The sequence below is a fragment of the Emys orbicularis genome, chromosome 7, assembly GCF_028017835.1.
Source record: "Emys orbicularis isolate rEmyOrb1 chromosome 7, rEmyOrb1.hap1, whole genome shotgun sequence".
NCBI lineage: Eukaryota > Metazoa > Chordata > Testudines > Emydidae > Emys > Emys orbicularis.
Window position 1 is genome coordinate 101081715 of NC_088689.1, and position 16145 is coordinate 101097859.

The 16145-nt window shown below is 49.4% G+C and overlaps 1 protein-coding gene across 1 annotated transcript; it reads left to right on the forward strand.

Annotated features, from left to right (window-relative positions):
* Positions 1 to 12166: 12166 nt before the first annotated feature.
* On the forward strand, positions 12167 to 14098 carry LOC135881725 (N-acetyllactosaminide beta-1,3-N-acetylglucosaminyltransferase 2-like). The gene has a single exon (XM_065408414.1). The coding sequence runs from the start codon at positions 12167 to 12169 to the stop codon at positions 13355 to 13357; it is 1191 nt and encodes a 396-aa protein (XP_065264486.1). The 3' UTR covers positions 13358 to 14098.
* The last annotated feature ends 2047 nt before the right edge of the window (positions 14099 to 16145 follow it).

Sequence of the window (16145 nt, forward strand, 5' to 3'; positions counted from 1 at the left end):
TTGAGAAGTTAACTGATATTTTAGACAAAGGACATGCAGTAGATTTCAGTAAGGCATTTGATACAGTTCCACATGGGCAATTATTAATTAAATTGGAGAAGATGGAGATTAATATGAGAATGAAAGGTGGATAAGGAACTGCTTAAAGGGGAGACTACAAACAGGTCATACTGAAAGGTGAACTGTCAGGCTGGAGGGAAGTTACTAGTGGAGTTCCCCAGGGATCGGTCTTGGGACCAATCTTATTTAAAATTATTATTACTGACCATGGCACAAAAAGTGAGAGTGTGCTAATAAAATTTGAGTATGACACAAATTTGGGAGGTATTGCCAATACTGAGGAGGATCGGAATATCAGACAAAAAGATCTGGATGACCTTGTAGACTGGAGTAATAGAAAAGGGATGAAATTTAATTGTGCAAAGTGCAAGGTCATGCATTTAGGGACTAACAACAAGAATTTTTGCTAAAAGCTAGGCCCAGGGACTTATCAGTTGGAGGCAACAGAGGAAGAGAAAAATCCTGGGTGCATTGGTTGATCACAGGATGACTATGAGCTATCAATGTGATACGGTTGTGAAAAAGGCTAATGCAGTCCTAGGAAGCATCAGACTAGGTATTTCCAGTAGAAATAGGGAAGTGTTAGTACTATTATACAAAGCACTGGTGATACCTCATTTGGAATACTGTGTGCAATTTTGGTCTCCCATGTTTAAGAAAGATGAATTCAAATGGGAACAGGTACAGAGAAGGGCTACTAGGATGTTCCAAAGAATGGAAAACCTACATTATGAGAGGGAAATCAAAGACCTTGGCTTGTTTAGCCTAACCAAAAGAAGGCTGAGGGAGATATGACTGCTCTCTACAAATACATCAGAGGGATAAATATCAGGGAGCGAGAAGAGCTATTTAAGATAAGCACCAGTGTGGACACAAGAACAAATGGATGTAAACTGGCCATCAACAAGTTTAGGCTTGAAATTAGGTGAAGGTTTCTAACCATCAGAGGAGTGACGTTCTGGATGAGCCTTCCCAGGGGAGCAGTGGGGGCAAAATATCTAACTGGCTTCAAGACTGAGCTTGGTAATTTTATGGAAGAGATGGTATGATGGGACTCTGCCTACAATGGCATGTGGCCCATCTGTGACTGCCAGTAGCAAAAATCCCCAATGGCTGGAGATGAGACACTAGAAGGGGAGGGCTCGGAGTTAGTACAGAGAATTCTTTCCCAGATATCTGCCTGGCGAATCTTGGCCATATGCTCAGGGTCTGACTGATTGCCATATTTGGGAATTGGCAGAGACCTTGGGTAGTTTTCACCTTCCTCTGCAGCGTGGGGCACAGTTCACTTGCAGGTTTAAACTAGTTGAAATGGTGAATTCTCTATACGTGAAGTCTTTAAACCATGATTTGAGAACTTCAGTAACTCAACCAGAGGTTAAGCGTCTATTACAGGAGTGGGTGGATGAGGTTCTGTGGCCTGCCATGTGCAGGAGGTCAGACTAGATGATCACGATGGTCCCTTCTGACCTTAAAGTCTATGAGTCTATAATTATTAATATAGATATTTTGTATATATGAATTATTTATATTAATTTTAATATTAACTGCTTTAGTGAATATATTCCTATTCTTAATAGCGATGAATATTATTTATGAATATAAATCATGATTCGCATCATATTTTTAAACATAGTCGTTAGTATTAATTTATTGTTTGCTGTGTTATTGTAGCCATGTTGGTCTCAGGATATGAGAGAGACAAGCTGGGTCAGGTAACCAACAGAATTTGGTCCATTAAAAGATATTACATCACCCAGCTTGTCTCTCTCAGTATTAATTTAGTAATTGTTAATAGTGATATTAACGTAGTATTCAGGAACTACTGATATTTTAACATTTATTAACAATAGTAATTTATATTTAGTAATTAGTAGTAGTAATATTTAGTATTTATGATCAATATTAATTTAATATTTATTAACATTACAATATATGTTAGTATTCAGTGCATACTCTTGGGTAGAGTACTGGACTGGGACTCAGGAGACCTGAGTTCTATTCATGGCTCTGCAAGTGGCCTGCTGGGTGACCTTGAGGAAGCCACTTCACCTTTCTGTGCCTCAGTTTCTCCATCTGTAAAATGGGGATAACGATACCAACCGCTTTTATAAAGCACTTTGAGATCTACTGATGGAAAAATACTATAGAAGAGCTAGGTATCTATTCGTATTGTCTTTCGCTTTGTCCCATCACTCAGGATCAGCAGCTCTTGACCATCATCTCCAAGCGTTCTTGTCAAGTGGGTCTTCCAAGCTGACAAAAACCTTCTTCATGTCCTCCTTCAACATCTCTAACCATCTTTTTCTAGGTCTTCCTTATGGTCTTTGTCCTGTGACTAGTAGTTCTTGTCTCTGGCTACCATATCACACATCTCGTTGTCTCACATGACCCAGCCATCTCAGTTGATACTCCCTCAGCTTTTCTGTGATGGTGGCTACCTGCATCATGGCCTGTACTGTTTCACTGCATAGCCTAATAGCTCTCATCTTACTCAGTGTCCACCTGAGCATTCTCATTTGGCAGTGGCAGTGTGAAGTAGTTGTTCTTCTCTCTTCCTCATTGGCCAGCATTCCGACCCATACGTTATGGCTGGCCTAATCATGATCCTACACACTTTGCTCTTTTGAATATTTGGCATATTTGTATAGAAGATAATTCCTGTCAACTTCCTCCATTTACACCAAGCGCTCTTCATGTAGCTCCTAACATCTGCATCTATATTCCCATCATGGCTCAGCAGTGCACTAAACCAAGGTATTTAAATTATTGCACATACTTTGTACCACCTAATTTTACTGGCTTTTCATTGTCGCACTCAACAAAACATTCTGTATTTTGCTGGCTGATTTGTAAGCCATTTTCTTCTAATGCAGCCCTCCAGTGCTCTTAGGTCCCTTTCCAGTTGTATTTATATTCACGACAGAACATAATGTTATTTCCCTGTACGTCTCCTACAATATTTGGGCAGCAAACACTGCGTTCATTGTTAGCCTTCCTGGCATAAACCCAAACGGGTTGTTGCTTATTTGATGCAGCAGCTTCTCCCAAAGTCTTTTGTCGATAATTCTTTCCAGCCAGCTCCTCATGTGACTCGTTACCATGACGGGTTGGTAACGACTATATTCTTGCACATCTCCTTTATGAATAAAGTTAGGGACCAATGTGCTCTTCCACCACACCTCAGGCTTTTTCCCAGGACAGAGAATTAAGTTGAAGAAGTTTGTCATCGATCCCACTCCCTCATGGCCTAATGCTTTAAATGCTTGATTGGGACACTGGCCAGTCCCATTGCCTGCCCAAGCTTCATCATCTTTAGCGCTGTCTGCGTCTCCATCATACTGATAGGTCCTGTGAGGTTACTGCTTGTGGATACTTCCCTCAATGTTTTCATCGCATTCTCTTCATTGAACAGTTTCTCATAAAACTACTTCCACCTCCTAATGATTCCACCGTCTTCCAGCAGTACTTTTCCATTTTCATCTTTGACACACTTCACAGCTTCCAAGTCCTCTGTTTCTTTGCTTTGCTTCTTTGCTTAATTGTGGCGAATCTAATATTCCTTTTCCACCTTCCTTTGTTAGTAGGTCTGCATATAAGGCTCTAAAATGCCTGACTCTTAGCTTCCACAACTGCTCTTTTCACCCTTTTCTTTATCCGCTTGTATTCCTCATAACTTTCCACTGTTCTTACTTTCTGCCATCACTTCAACCTTTCCTTCTTTACTGCCTCCTACACATTAATGGACCATCACCACATCTCCTTGCCATATTTTCTTTCTTTTGTTTGGCCACAGACAGCTTGTGTACTTTTTGTAATAAGTTTGGATATTTTCCCCCCAAATCTTGTTAGTATCGTCACTGTTGGTTTGGTCATTGTCTTACCTCCATAGAATCCTTAAATCTCAGACTAACTTCCCTATCCACAAGCCTCCACCACTTTATCCGTTGTCCCACAACTCATCTTTTGTCTTTTAATAGTAACTAATATTTAGTATTGATGAATGATTGATATTAATTTAGTATTTATGAACAGTACTAAACAATATTTTAATAGAGAATAATAGTAGTTTGTAGTTATGGATACTAATCAATATTAATTTAATATTTGTTAAAAATATTAAGAACATAAGAACGGCCATACTGGGTCAGACCAAAGGTCCATCTAGCCCAGAATCCTGTCTTCCAACAATGGCCAATGCCAGATGCCCCAGAGGGAATGAACAGAACAGGTAATCATCAAGTGATCATCCCCTGTTGCCCATTCCCAGCTTTTGGCAAACAGAGGCTATGGATACCATCCCTGCCCATCCCGGCTAATAGTCATTGATGGACCTATCCTCCATGAACTTATCTAGTTCTTTTATAGTCTTGGCCTTTGCAACATCCTCTGGCAAAGAGTTTCACAGGTTCACTGTGCATTGTGTGAAGAAATACTTCCTTTTGTTTGTTTTAAACCTGCTGCCTATTATTTCATTTGGTGACCCCTAGTTCTTGTGTTATGAGAAGGAGTAAATAACACTTCCTTATTTATTTTCTCCACACCAGTCATGATTTTATTGACCTCTATCATATCTCCCCTTAGTCGTCTCTTTTCCAAGCTGAAAAGTCCCAATCTTATTAATCTCTCCTCATATGGAAGCTGTTTCATACCCCTAATCATTTTGTTGCCCTTTTTTTGAAGCTTTTCCAGTTCCTATATATCTTTTTTGAAATGGGGTGACCACATATGCACTCAATATTCAAGATGTGGGCGTACTATGGATTTATATAGAAGCAATATGATATTTTCTGTTTTGTTATCTTTCCCTTTCTTAATGATTCCCAACATCGTTAGCTTTTTTGACTGCTGCTGCATATTGAACGGATGTTTTCAGAGAACTATCCACAATGACTCCAAGATCTCTTTCTTGAGTGGTAGCAGCTAATTTAGACCCCATCATTTTATATATATAGTTGGAATTATGTTTTGCAGTGTGCATTACTTTGCATATATTAACAGTGAATTTAATCTGCCATTTTGTTGCCCAGTCACTCAGTTTTGTGAGATCCTTTTGTAGCTCTTTGGAGTCTGCTTTGGAGTTAACTACCTTGAGTAGTTTTGTATCATCTGCAAATTTTGCCACTTCACTGTTTACCCCTTTTTCCAGATAATTTATGAATATGTTGAATAGGACTGGGCCCAGTTCAGACCCCTGGGGGACACCATTATTTACCTCTCTCCATTCTGAAAACTGACTATTTATTCCTAGCCTTTGTTTCCTATCTTTTAACCAGTTACTGATCCATGAGAGGATCTTCCCTCTTATCCCATGACAGTTTACTTTGTTTAAGAGCATTTGGTGAGGTGACTCTTCCCCAACAAATTATGTTAATCTATGTGTCTGACAATTCTATTCTTTACTATAGTTTGTCCAGTTCTGAAGTCAGGCTTACCGGCCTGTAATTGACGGGATCACCTCTGGAGCCCTTTTAAAAAATTGGCGTCACATTAGTTATCCTTCAGTCATTTGGTACAGAAGCTGATTTAAATGATAGGTTACATACCACAGTTAGTAATTCTGAAATTTCATATTTGCGTTCCTTCAGAACTCTTGGATGAATACCATCTGTTCCTTAATTTATCAGTTTGTTCCAAAACCTCCTCTAATGACACCTCAATCTGGGACAATTCCTCAGATTTGTCACCTAAAAAGAATGGCTCAGGTTTGGGTATCTCCCTCACATCCTCAGCCGTGAAGACTGATGCAAAGAATTCATTTAGTTTCTCCACAATGGCCTTCTCGTCCTTAAGTACTCCTTTAGCATGAATATTAATTGAATAATTATTTATAATAGTGATTAATATTGTAGTGTTAATGATTATCAATAGTATTTTATCTTCGTTATTTAATATTAGGGTGACCAGACAGCAAATGTGAAAAATCGGGACAGGGGGGTGGGGGGTAATAGGAGCCTATATAATAAAAAGACCCCAAAATTGGGTCTGTCCCTATAAAATCGGGACATCTAGTCACCCTATTTAATATAGATGTATTAATTATTAATAATGGTGATCAATAGCTATTTAGTATTTATTATTGTTATTAACCACTAGGTGTGGCTGGTTCCCCACAAAAATCCTGCTCCTCTTCTGGCTGGGTCTTAGGGTGAATGGGGCCCAAAAGTAGGAGTTAAAAAAATTAGGAGTTAAAAAAACACACACACATAACCAAGAGTGAGAGACTGTCAGCATGGAAACATCTGGTAAAGATATGCCCTGGCTATGCTGACACGAGACTCCCTGACTCCGCCAACACTCAGATACCCACTACACGCTGACACACCCCTATACAGCTACACCCATACACACTATCTCCCTGCTGACACCTAGACATGCCGACTTCCACAACACCTCCCATACCCCGCCCCTCCCAATACTCAGACACAACAACACCGAAACATCAGCCCAATACATTGACACCCAGACAATCTGACACCTTTCTCTGGTACCCTCCCCTGACACCCCAACACCCAGACACACTGATTTTCACATTGATAACCAAAGACACTGACACACACATTCCCACACCCTGACACCTCCCAATTCCAGACAAACCGACACCCCTCTCTAATACCTCCACACACACCAACTCCCAGACACTTTGACCACCACCAACGTCCAGACATACCAACATTCAGATTCCTTCCTAACACACTGACACCCAGACACCCCAACACCCCTCGACATCCAGGCAGCCTGACACACACACCCCAACATACAGACACACCGACTTCCACAAACACTCACGACACTCCCCCAACACACACACCCTGAACACCCTGGCACACGAACATGCAGACACACTGACACCCAGACATAAAACCTACATACAGACACCCCCCCAATGCCCAGACACACACATAATACACACAACTACACCAACACCTATACAGACACAAACACACTTGGACACACATCCACACTCTACACACCACACGGACACCAACAGTGACACACACAAAGACCCCTGAGGACTCCTGGGCCCAGACATTGCAGGAGTGCTGGGCTGAAACTGAGGAGCCATGTGACTGGGGCAGGTGTTAAATTACCTAAGTGAAAAGGGAAGATTTGAGATAAGCTTAATGGGCAGATTTCAGATTCTGATCTAAACCCAAAGATCCTGCAGGATCACCCAGTCCCCCCCTCACCCAGGCCCTATAGAGCTTCCAGATCTCTCATACCCTATAGATCTCCCCCGATTTCCCAGACTTCACAGAGCCTCTTGCATCTCCCAGCCCCAATGGCCCAGCATCTATAGATCCCCTGGTTCTCCCAGGCCCTATAGTTCCCCCTGGATCCTCCAACTCTACTGGACCAGATCCTAAAGAACCTGGAGCCTAGGTGTTGGGATTGGGGTATCTGTTCTGATCCTGATGGGCAGTAATATTCCCCCAGTACAGCCAATGCCCTGGGGCAGAGGATTCAGCAGATCCCTGAGTGCCCTTGTGAATGGGCACTGAAGGGGGGGCAGTGATTGGGGGTGGGATTCGCTGCAGTCACCCTCTCTGTGCTATTGCTCTAGGAGGCTGGAGCAGCAGCGCATGACAGAGTACGATGCCCAGCTGCGGGAGATCCAAGAGAGGGTGGAGAGCCGGCCCTACCTCTTTGAGCGTGTCATGCAGGTGAGAAAGGAGTGGGAGCTGGTGGGTTAGAGCAGGGAGAGGAGGCTGGGAGTCCAGGACTCCTGGGTTCCATCTCTGGCTCTAGGAGGGAAGTGAGGTCTAATGGTTAGAGCAGGGGGAACTGGCACCCAGGACTCCTCAGTTCTATCTTCAGCTCTGGGAGGGGAGTCTAGTGGTTAGAGCAGGGAGGCCGGGAGCCAGGGTGCCTGGATTTTATTCCTGGTTGTGAACTCCTCCTATTGCTCTCTTGGCTATAGGAGATCCCTGCTAGCTCAGCTGGGAGAGGTTCAAGTGTGGGCAGTGGGGTGGGCAGCCTGAGCCCAGCTCCGTTCTGTGGGTGATGTGAATTATGTCCCTGCCTCTCACCTCACAGACCAATGCCCGCCTGGCTGTGGAGCGGCGCTTCTCCCAGGTGCTGGCAGCGCTGGGCATCGATGAGAGGCTGCTGTGGAGACATGCAGGGCGCCTGGCCAAGGGCAACACTGCCAAGACAGCCGGAAGAGCCACACAGGGGCGGTCACGGAGCCTCTCCTAGACCAGGTGCTGGACATCCCCCCCCCCATGGATCCCGCTTTCCTGGGTCCTATACATCCCCCTGCCCCTGTAGATCCCTGCTGGATCCCACTGCCCCAGGTCTGATAGAGTCCCCCTGGATTACACAGCTCTGAGCCCTATAGATCCTTGGATCCTATAGCTCACCATCTGGCTGTCCCAGCCCCAAGCACTATGGATCACCCAGATGTTGGGTACTCCAGGCACTATAGATCCAGCTGGATCTTCCATTTTCCTTTGTCCAGGGTCTATAGATCTCCCAGCACAGGGCCTGCTGAACCTCCTGGGTCATCCAGCCCTCTCAGGACTCCTAGATTCTATTCCCACCTCTGGGAGGGGAGGAGGAATCTAGTGGTTCCTTTGGTTCATGTCCTGCTGACAGGTTGCAGCTGAACAAGAGGCTAGAGTCTCCTCTTGACTCTCTGGACACTGCCTGAAAATAACCCCGTCTGGAACGGAGAAGGGTCACATACAGCTCCCTGCATTAGAGATGCAAAGTACCGGCAAATAAATGAGTCTTTGAGAGCAGAGTTTGCTTTTTTCTTACTGGGGTTACTGCACCAAATCGAGCAGGGGGTGTGCTGAGCCGGAAACTGAGAGCCAGCCAGGACTCCTGTGTTCTACGCCTGGCTTTGGAAGGAGGATGTGGCCCTGTTGTTAGAGGAGGGGGAGGTTGGGAGTCATTATTATTATTGTTATTTTTATTACAGTATCAGCTAGAGGCCTTGGCTGAGATGGGGGCCCTTGTAGTGCTGGGTGCTGCACAGACCCTGACTGAGATTTGGGCCCCCATTGTGCTGTCCACGGCATAGACCCCCAACTGAGATCGGGGCCCCCACTGTGCCAGGCAATGTACAGACCCTGACTGAGATTTGGGCCCCCATTGTGCTGTCCGCTGCATAGACCCCCAAGTGAGATCGGGGCCCCCCACAGACCCTGACCAAGGTCATGGCCCCCATCATGCCAGACACTGCATGGGCCACGACTGAGATCAGGTGCCCCATTTTGCCTGGCGCTGCACAGACACAATGAGAGAGAGAGTCCCTACCCCGATGAACTCACAGTCTCTAGTTTTCAGGGTTAATGCCTCACGGAGAAGCCTGGAGCAGCACCTCCTTTCTGGAGCAATCAGCTCAGGCTCCCTGCAGACTCAGGCAGGTGTTGCTGCATTGGTAATACTGGGATTGTGGGGTGCTGTTTGGAGGCAACCATGGGATCATGGAAGGAATGGTGACCTGGCAGATGAAATTAAAAACAGGAGGGGGGTAGTGGGAAATCCAGCTTAGGGACAGTAAAGAGATCAAATATGCTGCCAGGGGGTTGGGAGCGCCCCAGTCTGGAGAGACAGAACCCTAGTGTCATGGAGCACGGCGGGAGAAAACATGGCCGAGGGGAGGTAAGAGTTCAGCAGTGCTGCAACCAGTGGCATGGGGCGAGGGAAGCTGTCAGCCCTGGATCTCCCCTGTTGCCCCCAGCCCTAGAGCCCCTCAACCCTGTATCCTTCTACAGCCCATGTTCCCCTCACCCTCCAGCCTTGAGTCCCCCTCAACCTTAGATTCGCCCCTCCACTTCCCCCAGCCCCAGATCCCCATCGGACCCCTGCTCCCTCCAACCTGGATCCCCTTGGTCCCACTACTCCCCATAGCCCTGGATCCCCCCTCCACTCCCCACAACCCCAGACAGCCCTGGATTCTCTCTCCCTCTCCCCAGGACCGGCTCTGGCTTTTTTGCCGCCCCAAGCAAAACAAAACAAAACCGTGCGGTGCGGGGCAGCCAGAGCTAGGGGGCAGGGGGACTCCCTACGCTGCAGATGTGCCCCGGGCAGCGGGGGGAAGAGGAGGGAGCGGGGGGAGGGGTAGAGAAGGGGGGTGGCTAGGGCTTCCTTCAGCGGGGCGCTCGCCACGTGGCCCCTCCCGCTGCGCCGCCTGCCGGGAGGGCTCCACGCCGCTCTGGTCGGCGGGCAGGGAAGGACGCGGGCTGCCGGGCTTGCTGCAGACCTGGCACTGGCTGGGGCAGACAGAGCGCACAGCCCGCTCCCAGCAGGGCGCTCCCCCTCCTCCGTACCGCTGCCCCGTACAAGGCGGCTGGATGGGCGAACCAAAAAGAAAAAAACAATGCAGGGCGGCTGGAGCGGCAAAGCGCAAAAAAAAACCCCTGCGGGGCGGCCGAAGTGGCGAAGCAAAAAAAAAAGGATTGGAGGGAAGCCGCCCCTTAGAATCTGCCGCCCCAAGCACGAGCTTGCTCGGCTGGTGCCTGGAGCCGGCTCTGCCTCTTCCCCACAGCCCAGATCCCCTCACCTCCCCCGCTCCACTTGGGACAGCCCTGGATCCTGCCTTCCCTGCAGGCTTCCTTGCCCCTCCCGACCTAAGCAGCCGCCTGCCAGTGCCTCCCAAGAGCCAGAGCTCTGTTCAAGCTCGTCCAACATTTCTCTCCCCTCACCCCTACTTAGCTGTGTCTTTCCCTGGCTCCCCCCGCAGGGCTGCACAGGCACTGATGTCTCCCACCCCAGAATCCAGGTGAGAGGCACTGAATGTGGGAAACAAGGCTGGGAGTGGGAGAGCACGCGGAGCCCGGATCTTGGCTGGAGCACACCTGCCTCCCTGCCGATCGTTTAAAGAGCCCCCGGCCCCGGGCCAGCCAGGTTGGACACAGGACTCCTGGCTTCTATCCCCAGCTCTGGGAGAGGAGTGGGGTCTAGTGGGTTAGAACAGGAGAGACTGTGCGTCAGGACTCCTGGGTTCTATTTCCAGGTCTAGGAAGGGGGTCTAGGGGTTACAATGGGGGTGGGGCTGGAAGTCAGGGCTCCTGGGTTCTATCCCCAGCTCTGGGAGGAGAGGGGGGCCTCGTGGGATAGACAGGAGGGACTGGGAGCCAGGACCCACCCCTGCCCTCCCTGTGCCAAATGGGGAGGGTGGGTGGGAAGCAGCACTAGCGCTATGAACGGCTAGGAACCGGTTTGTACTGACCCCACTGCTGCTGCCTGACTCTCTGAGCTTAATGTCCCCCCCACCTCTTATTCTCATTGCACTGTCCCAATTGCTTCCCTCCCCCTAAAGGACTCTGCACCTGACTCAAGATAAGAGCTGATCATCGCCCCACCCACTGAAAGCTGAAACCAGCTCCTCTGCAGAAGGGACGATCAGCTCCCAGCTCTAGGGGCAAAGTGAGGTCTAGTCGCTAGAGCAGGGGGTTAGGAACCAGGACTCCTGGGTTCTATCCTGGCTGTGGAAGGGGAATGGAGGCTAGTGGCTAGAGCAAGGAGGCTAGAACCCCAGACTCTGTCACTGCTGCCCCTCCCATCTCCAGGCTTCCGGTTCCCACTCTACAATGGATATAAAGAGACAAACCCACCTGGGTGAAATGCTCTGAGAACGAAGTCAAGCAGAAGTGCCATGTAAGTACCAAAAAGGGCAGAGGTGTGTGTGTGTATGGGGGTACCTGAAATACCATGGGAGTGTGTGGGGGGATAGCTGAATGGCCATGGATATCTGTCAGGGTTTGGGGGAGAGCAGATACACCCTAACAGCCCCTCCAGGACTTTCCAGGTATGTGGGGATACCTGAAACATGGGATTGTCTGTGTGGGGGTACCTGATACATCCTGGGAGACTGTGAAGGTGTGTGTGTGCAGGGGGTAGTTGAATGGCTGTGGAGAGTATGCACACAGATGGTAGTTGAATGGCCACGGGGGGCTGTTGGTGTGTGTGGGAGGCAGGTACCTGAAAAGTCCTGCTGGGCAGTGAGGTGTCTGTGGGAAGGGGTAGTTGATCGGCTGTGGGAGGCTGTTGGGGTGTGTGTGGTGGTACAGGGAGGTGCCTCAAATGCAATTGGGATGTACCCTCTAACCCCTTCCCTTCCTTGCTCCACAGCACCCCCCCCCCCATACACACCATGAAGCTCCGCTACATCAAAGCTTATGTCTGGCTGTCCTGCGTCTTTGTCGCCAATGTGATAGTCTACACTGTAGTGACGCTCTCAAGGAGGCCGCTCAGTCTGCAGGCTTCAGGGAGATCAGCTTTCACTGGGGGCCATTTGAGGCTGTGGCAGCACAGGGACCTCCATGGCCTTCCCCTCTGGGACCTGTTGCTGCTCTACATGGACCGGCTGGAAAACCCCATACTGAGGAATGCCACAGCCCAGTTCAACCTCACACTGCCAGGGACGTGTGGAGAGAACTTCCATGAAGCCTCCCAGAGGCTGGTAGATTTCTCCTCCTACCCTAGCCACCTCCAGGCTTTCGTCCTCTCCATGCACTGCAGGGACTACCCGCTGCTAGTTGGGCCAGCAGATGATGAGGCCTGCCCAAATGGGACCCAACTGCTGGTGGCTGTTAGGTCCCAGATGGCCAACTTTGATCGACGTCAAGCCATCCGGCAGACATGGGGCCGAACGGGACTAGTGAGGAATGTGACAGTGCAGACGCTCTTCCTGTTGGGCAGACAGGGCTCAGGGGACGGGCATCCAGATCTGGAGGCGCTTCTAGAGCTGGAGAGATGGAAAAACAGGGATCTCCTGCTTTGGGACTTCCAGGATACCTTCTACAATCTCAGCCTAAAGGACATCCTGTTCCTAGGGTGGCTGCGGGGCCACTGCCCCAGTGTGGAGTTGATCTTCCTGGGGGATGATGATGTCTTTGTTAGGGTGGACACCCTGATGGCTTACGCTGGGAGCTTTGACGCTGTCACTCGCCGGGGCCTCTTTGCTGGCCATGTCATCCAGGATGCTGCCCCAGTCCATGACTGCAAACACAAGTACTATGTCCCTGAGTCCTTCTATCAGGGCACCTACCCACCCTATGTGGGGGGTGGAGGGATCCTTTGCTCACGGGATGTGGCCACCCGGCTCCACGAGGCCTCGTGCCACTTGCCCCTCTTCCCCATCGACAACATCTACCTGGGGATCTGCCTGAGAGAACTGGCGCTGGTGCCACAGAACCTCCCTGGTTTTTGGACCTTCAACGTGGAGGCTGAGGGACAGGAGGACTTGTGTGCTTACAAGGAACTCATCATGGTGGATCACAGGACACCCCAGGATATCATCCGGCTGTGGCGAGGCCTGCATGACCCTGCTTTGGCCTGCTAGGCCCCATGGTGGTGGCCATGTTGGTTGTCTACTTTTCTTTGTGGCCATCTTGGTTTTCTAGCTTTCCTTAGTGAACATCTTGGCTGACTGGTTGGCCAGTGTTCTTTGGAGGCCATCTTTGCCTCCTGGAGGATATTTCCCCGTTGAGGTGTGGCTACATCTCCCTCATGCAGACTCCAAGAACTGCTGCTACTCTGGAGGCTCGGCTCTGAATCCGAGGCTGCCATCTTAGTCCTTGACAGCTGGCTACAGTGCTGCTGCTTAGCCCAGGGGTGACCACCCCACAGTGCCTCCTGCTGACTAAGCAGAGATTGAGTTTCTCATGCAGCCCAGATACATATCCAGAGAAGGCTAGGGAAGCTGCTGCTGCCGCCATGCCTGAGGGATGAACGGCTCAGTAGGGGGCACTCCCTTCACAGTAAGTGCTCCCCCCAATGCCCCAGTGTGACACTAGGGGGTTCTTTGCTGCAGGGAGCAGGATGGGGGGTCAGTAGAGGGTGCTCTCCTGTCGCAGTCAGTGCTGACCCCAGCATGGAACTAGGGGCTGTGGTGCATAGACTTATCCCAGGGGTGTATCAGAAGGAGACAGCTCTCTCAGCTGTAAAATTTGGATTTAGACTATTGAGTTGCAACTGAAAGGGTCATTTTTTATGCAGTTAATTGGTAACGTGCAGAAGTCCTCTCATTTTGTTCTTGGTTCCTCCTGCATTCAGAGAATCAGGGCTTTGTGTACATTTCTTATAAATAAACAAGAGTGCATCAAAGAAATACCTGAGTATCAGCAATTTCTCCTCTTCACTGGAACATTCCCGGAGTCCTGAAATTTGACTAGCAGCTTGTGTCGAAAATGGGCAGCAACACAAACTGTACACGGTGCTTCTCGCAGCAGGTAAATTATGCTACACAATAACTACAGCGTTGTCCATGAATTGTGCTGGCTGCAATGTATTGCGTGTCTCTGTGTGTCGTTGCCTCCTGCTGGACAGAATCAGGCTGCTGGGGAGTGTTTTCTCTCACCCTGCTATTGCCTGAGCTATGCTGTTCTATAGCAACACCAAAGATGCAGTCCCTGATCATTGTAAGAGACAGGAAGGCTGGCCTTGTCTTTAAGGCACAGAGCTGGGACCCAGGAGATCTGGCTTCCATTCCCAGCTCTGCTACAGCCTCCCTGTGTGATCTCGTGCAAGTCACTTCATCTCTCTGGGTTTCAGTTTAACCATCTACAAACCCTTTCTTTGTCTACTTAGACTGTGAGCTCTTCAGGGCAAGGGCTGTCTCTGTGATTGTTTCGAGGCCTGGCATGACGGGGGCCCTGAGTCAGGACTCCCGGTTTCTGTACCTACTCCTGCCATTATGACCGTAGCCAGCTTGCTTCCTCTCTATGCCTCATTTTGCCTGTACCAAGGGTTAATTTATGAACAAGCTTTGAGCTTCCTTGGCAGCAAGAGGCCGGAGAAGGGGAGCGGAACAAGCAGCAGAGCCCTGGGCAGTCACAGGAATGTTATCTGATCATGCTGAGAGCTGCAATTTCACCCCCTAAGCTCCTGTTTACATCTCTCCCATTGCACTCTGGTTATGAACCAGTTGAGAGCAGCTCCTTCATACCTGGCCAGGAGCCAGGGTAATGCCCTGAAATAACCCTCTGTATAGCGGGGGAAAAAAGAAGCTGAACTGGAAATACAAGATGAGGTGTAGGGGACCCTTGGGGAAATGCTATCTCCACTCCCTGCCCCTTGCATTGCTGTGGCAGTGGGGTCTAATGGTTAGAGAAGGGGAGGCTAGGGGTGATGGTTAGGACTCCTGGATTCTATCCCCAGCTCTGGGAAGGGAGTGGGGTCTAGTGGGTTAGAGCAGTGGGGGAGCTGGGACTCAGGACTCTTGGGTTCTTCCCCAACTGTGGGAGAGGAGTAGGGTTTAGTAGGTTAGAGCAGGGTTTCCCAAACCTTCTACTCAAGTGACCCACCAACTGCATTTTCTTTTTTTAGTGTAGGTCCAAATTCATGCCACCCCCTCCCCAATCATAGGTCAGCATTCTTCTCCTCCTCCACAGACAGGGGACCAACCACTTGCAGCAGCACCCTCTGACCAGCACCGCAACCCTAATCCCAGCCCAGATTGGCTGAGGGGAGGTTGCAGGGAAAGGGGGCTGGAGAGCAAGTCTGCTCTGCACTCACCCTGCAGCAGCAGCTCCTGTCCCATGGTGCTGGGCCCAGTTCCCCAACCTGGCGCGTGGGGTTGCAGCGCCACTCAGCTTTGGCCCAGAATGGCCAGAGATGGGAGTTGGGCCCAGCCCTGCAGGACAGGAGCTGCTGTTGGGGGGTGAGTGCAAGGCAGGCTCTCTTTCTAACCCCCTTAGCCTGCTGGGACCTCCCATCCACACCAGGCCCATGACTCATCTACAACCTTCTCACAACCCACTGATTGGGACACTGGGTTAGTGCAGGGTATATTAGGTACCAGGACTTCTATTTCCAGCTGAGTGAGGTCTAGGGGCAAGAACAGCTCAGGACTGGGAGTTAGCACTCCTGGGTTTTATTCTCAGCTCTGGGATAGGAGTGTGGTCTAGTGGCAAGAGAAGGGCAGGGTGGGGGTAGGGGGCTGGCTGCCAGAACACCTGTATCGCTGTTTCTTTGGCCCTGATTTTCTGTGTGATCTCAAGGCAAGTCCTCTTAGTTATCTGGCCCCCATCATAATTGGATCTGCACCTCCCTGTGCCTCCATTTTCCTGTGGCATGGAGATATTTCCTTTTCTCACAGGCAGCAGAGGAAGGGAGAATGTGATACAGTT

What these genes read in the sequence shown, in the direction of transcription:
- LOC135881725 (XM_065408414.1), top strand. Translation starts at nt 12,167, where the DNA reads ATGAAGCTCCGCTACATCAAAGCTTATGTCTGGCTGTCCTGCGTCTTT.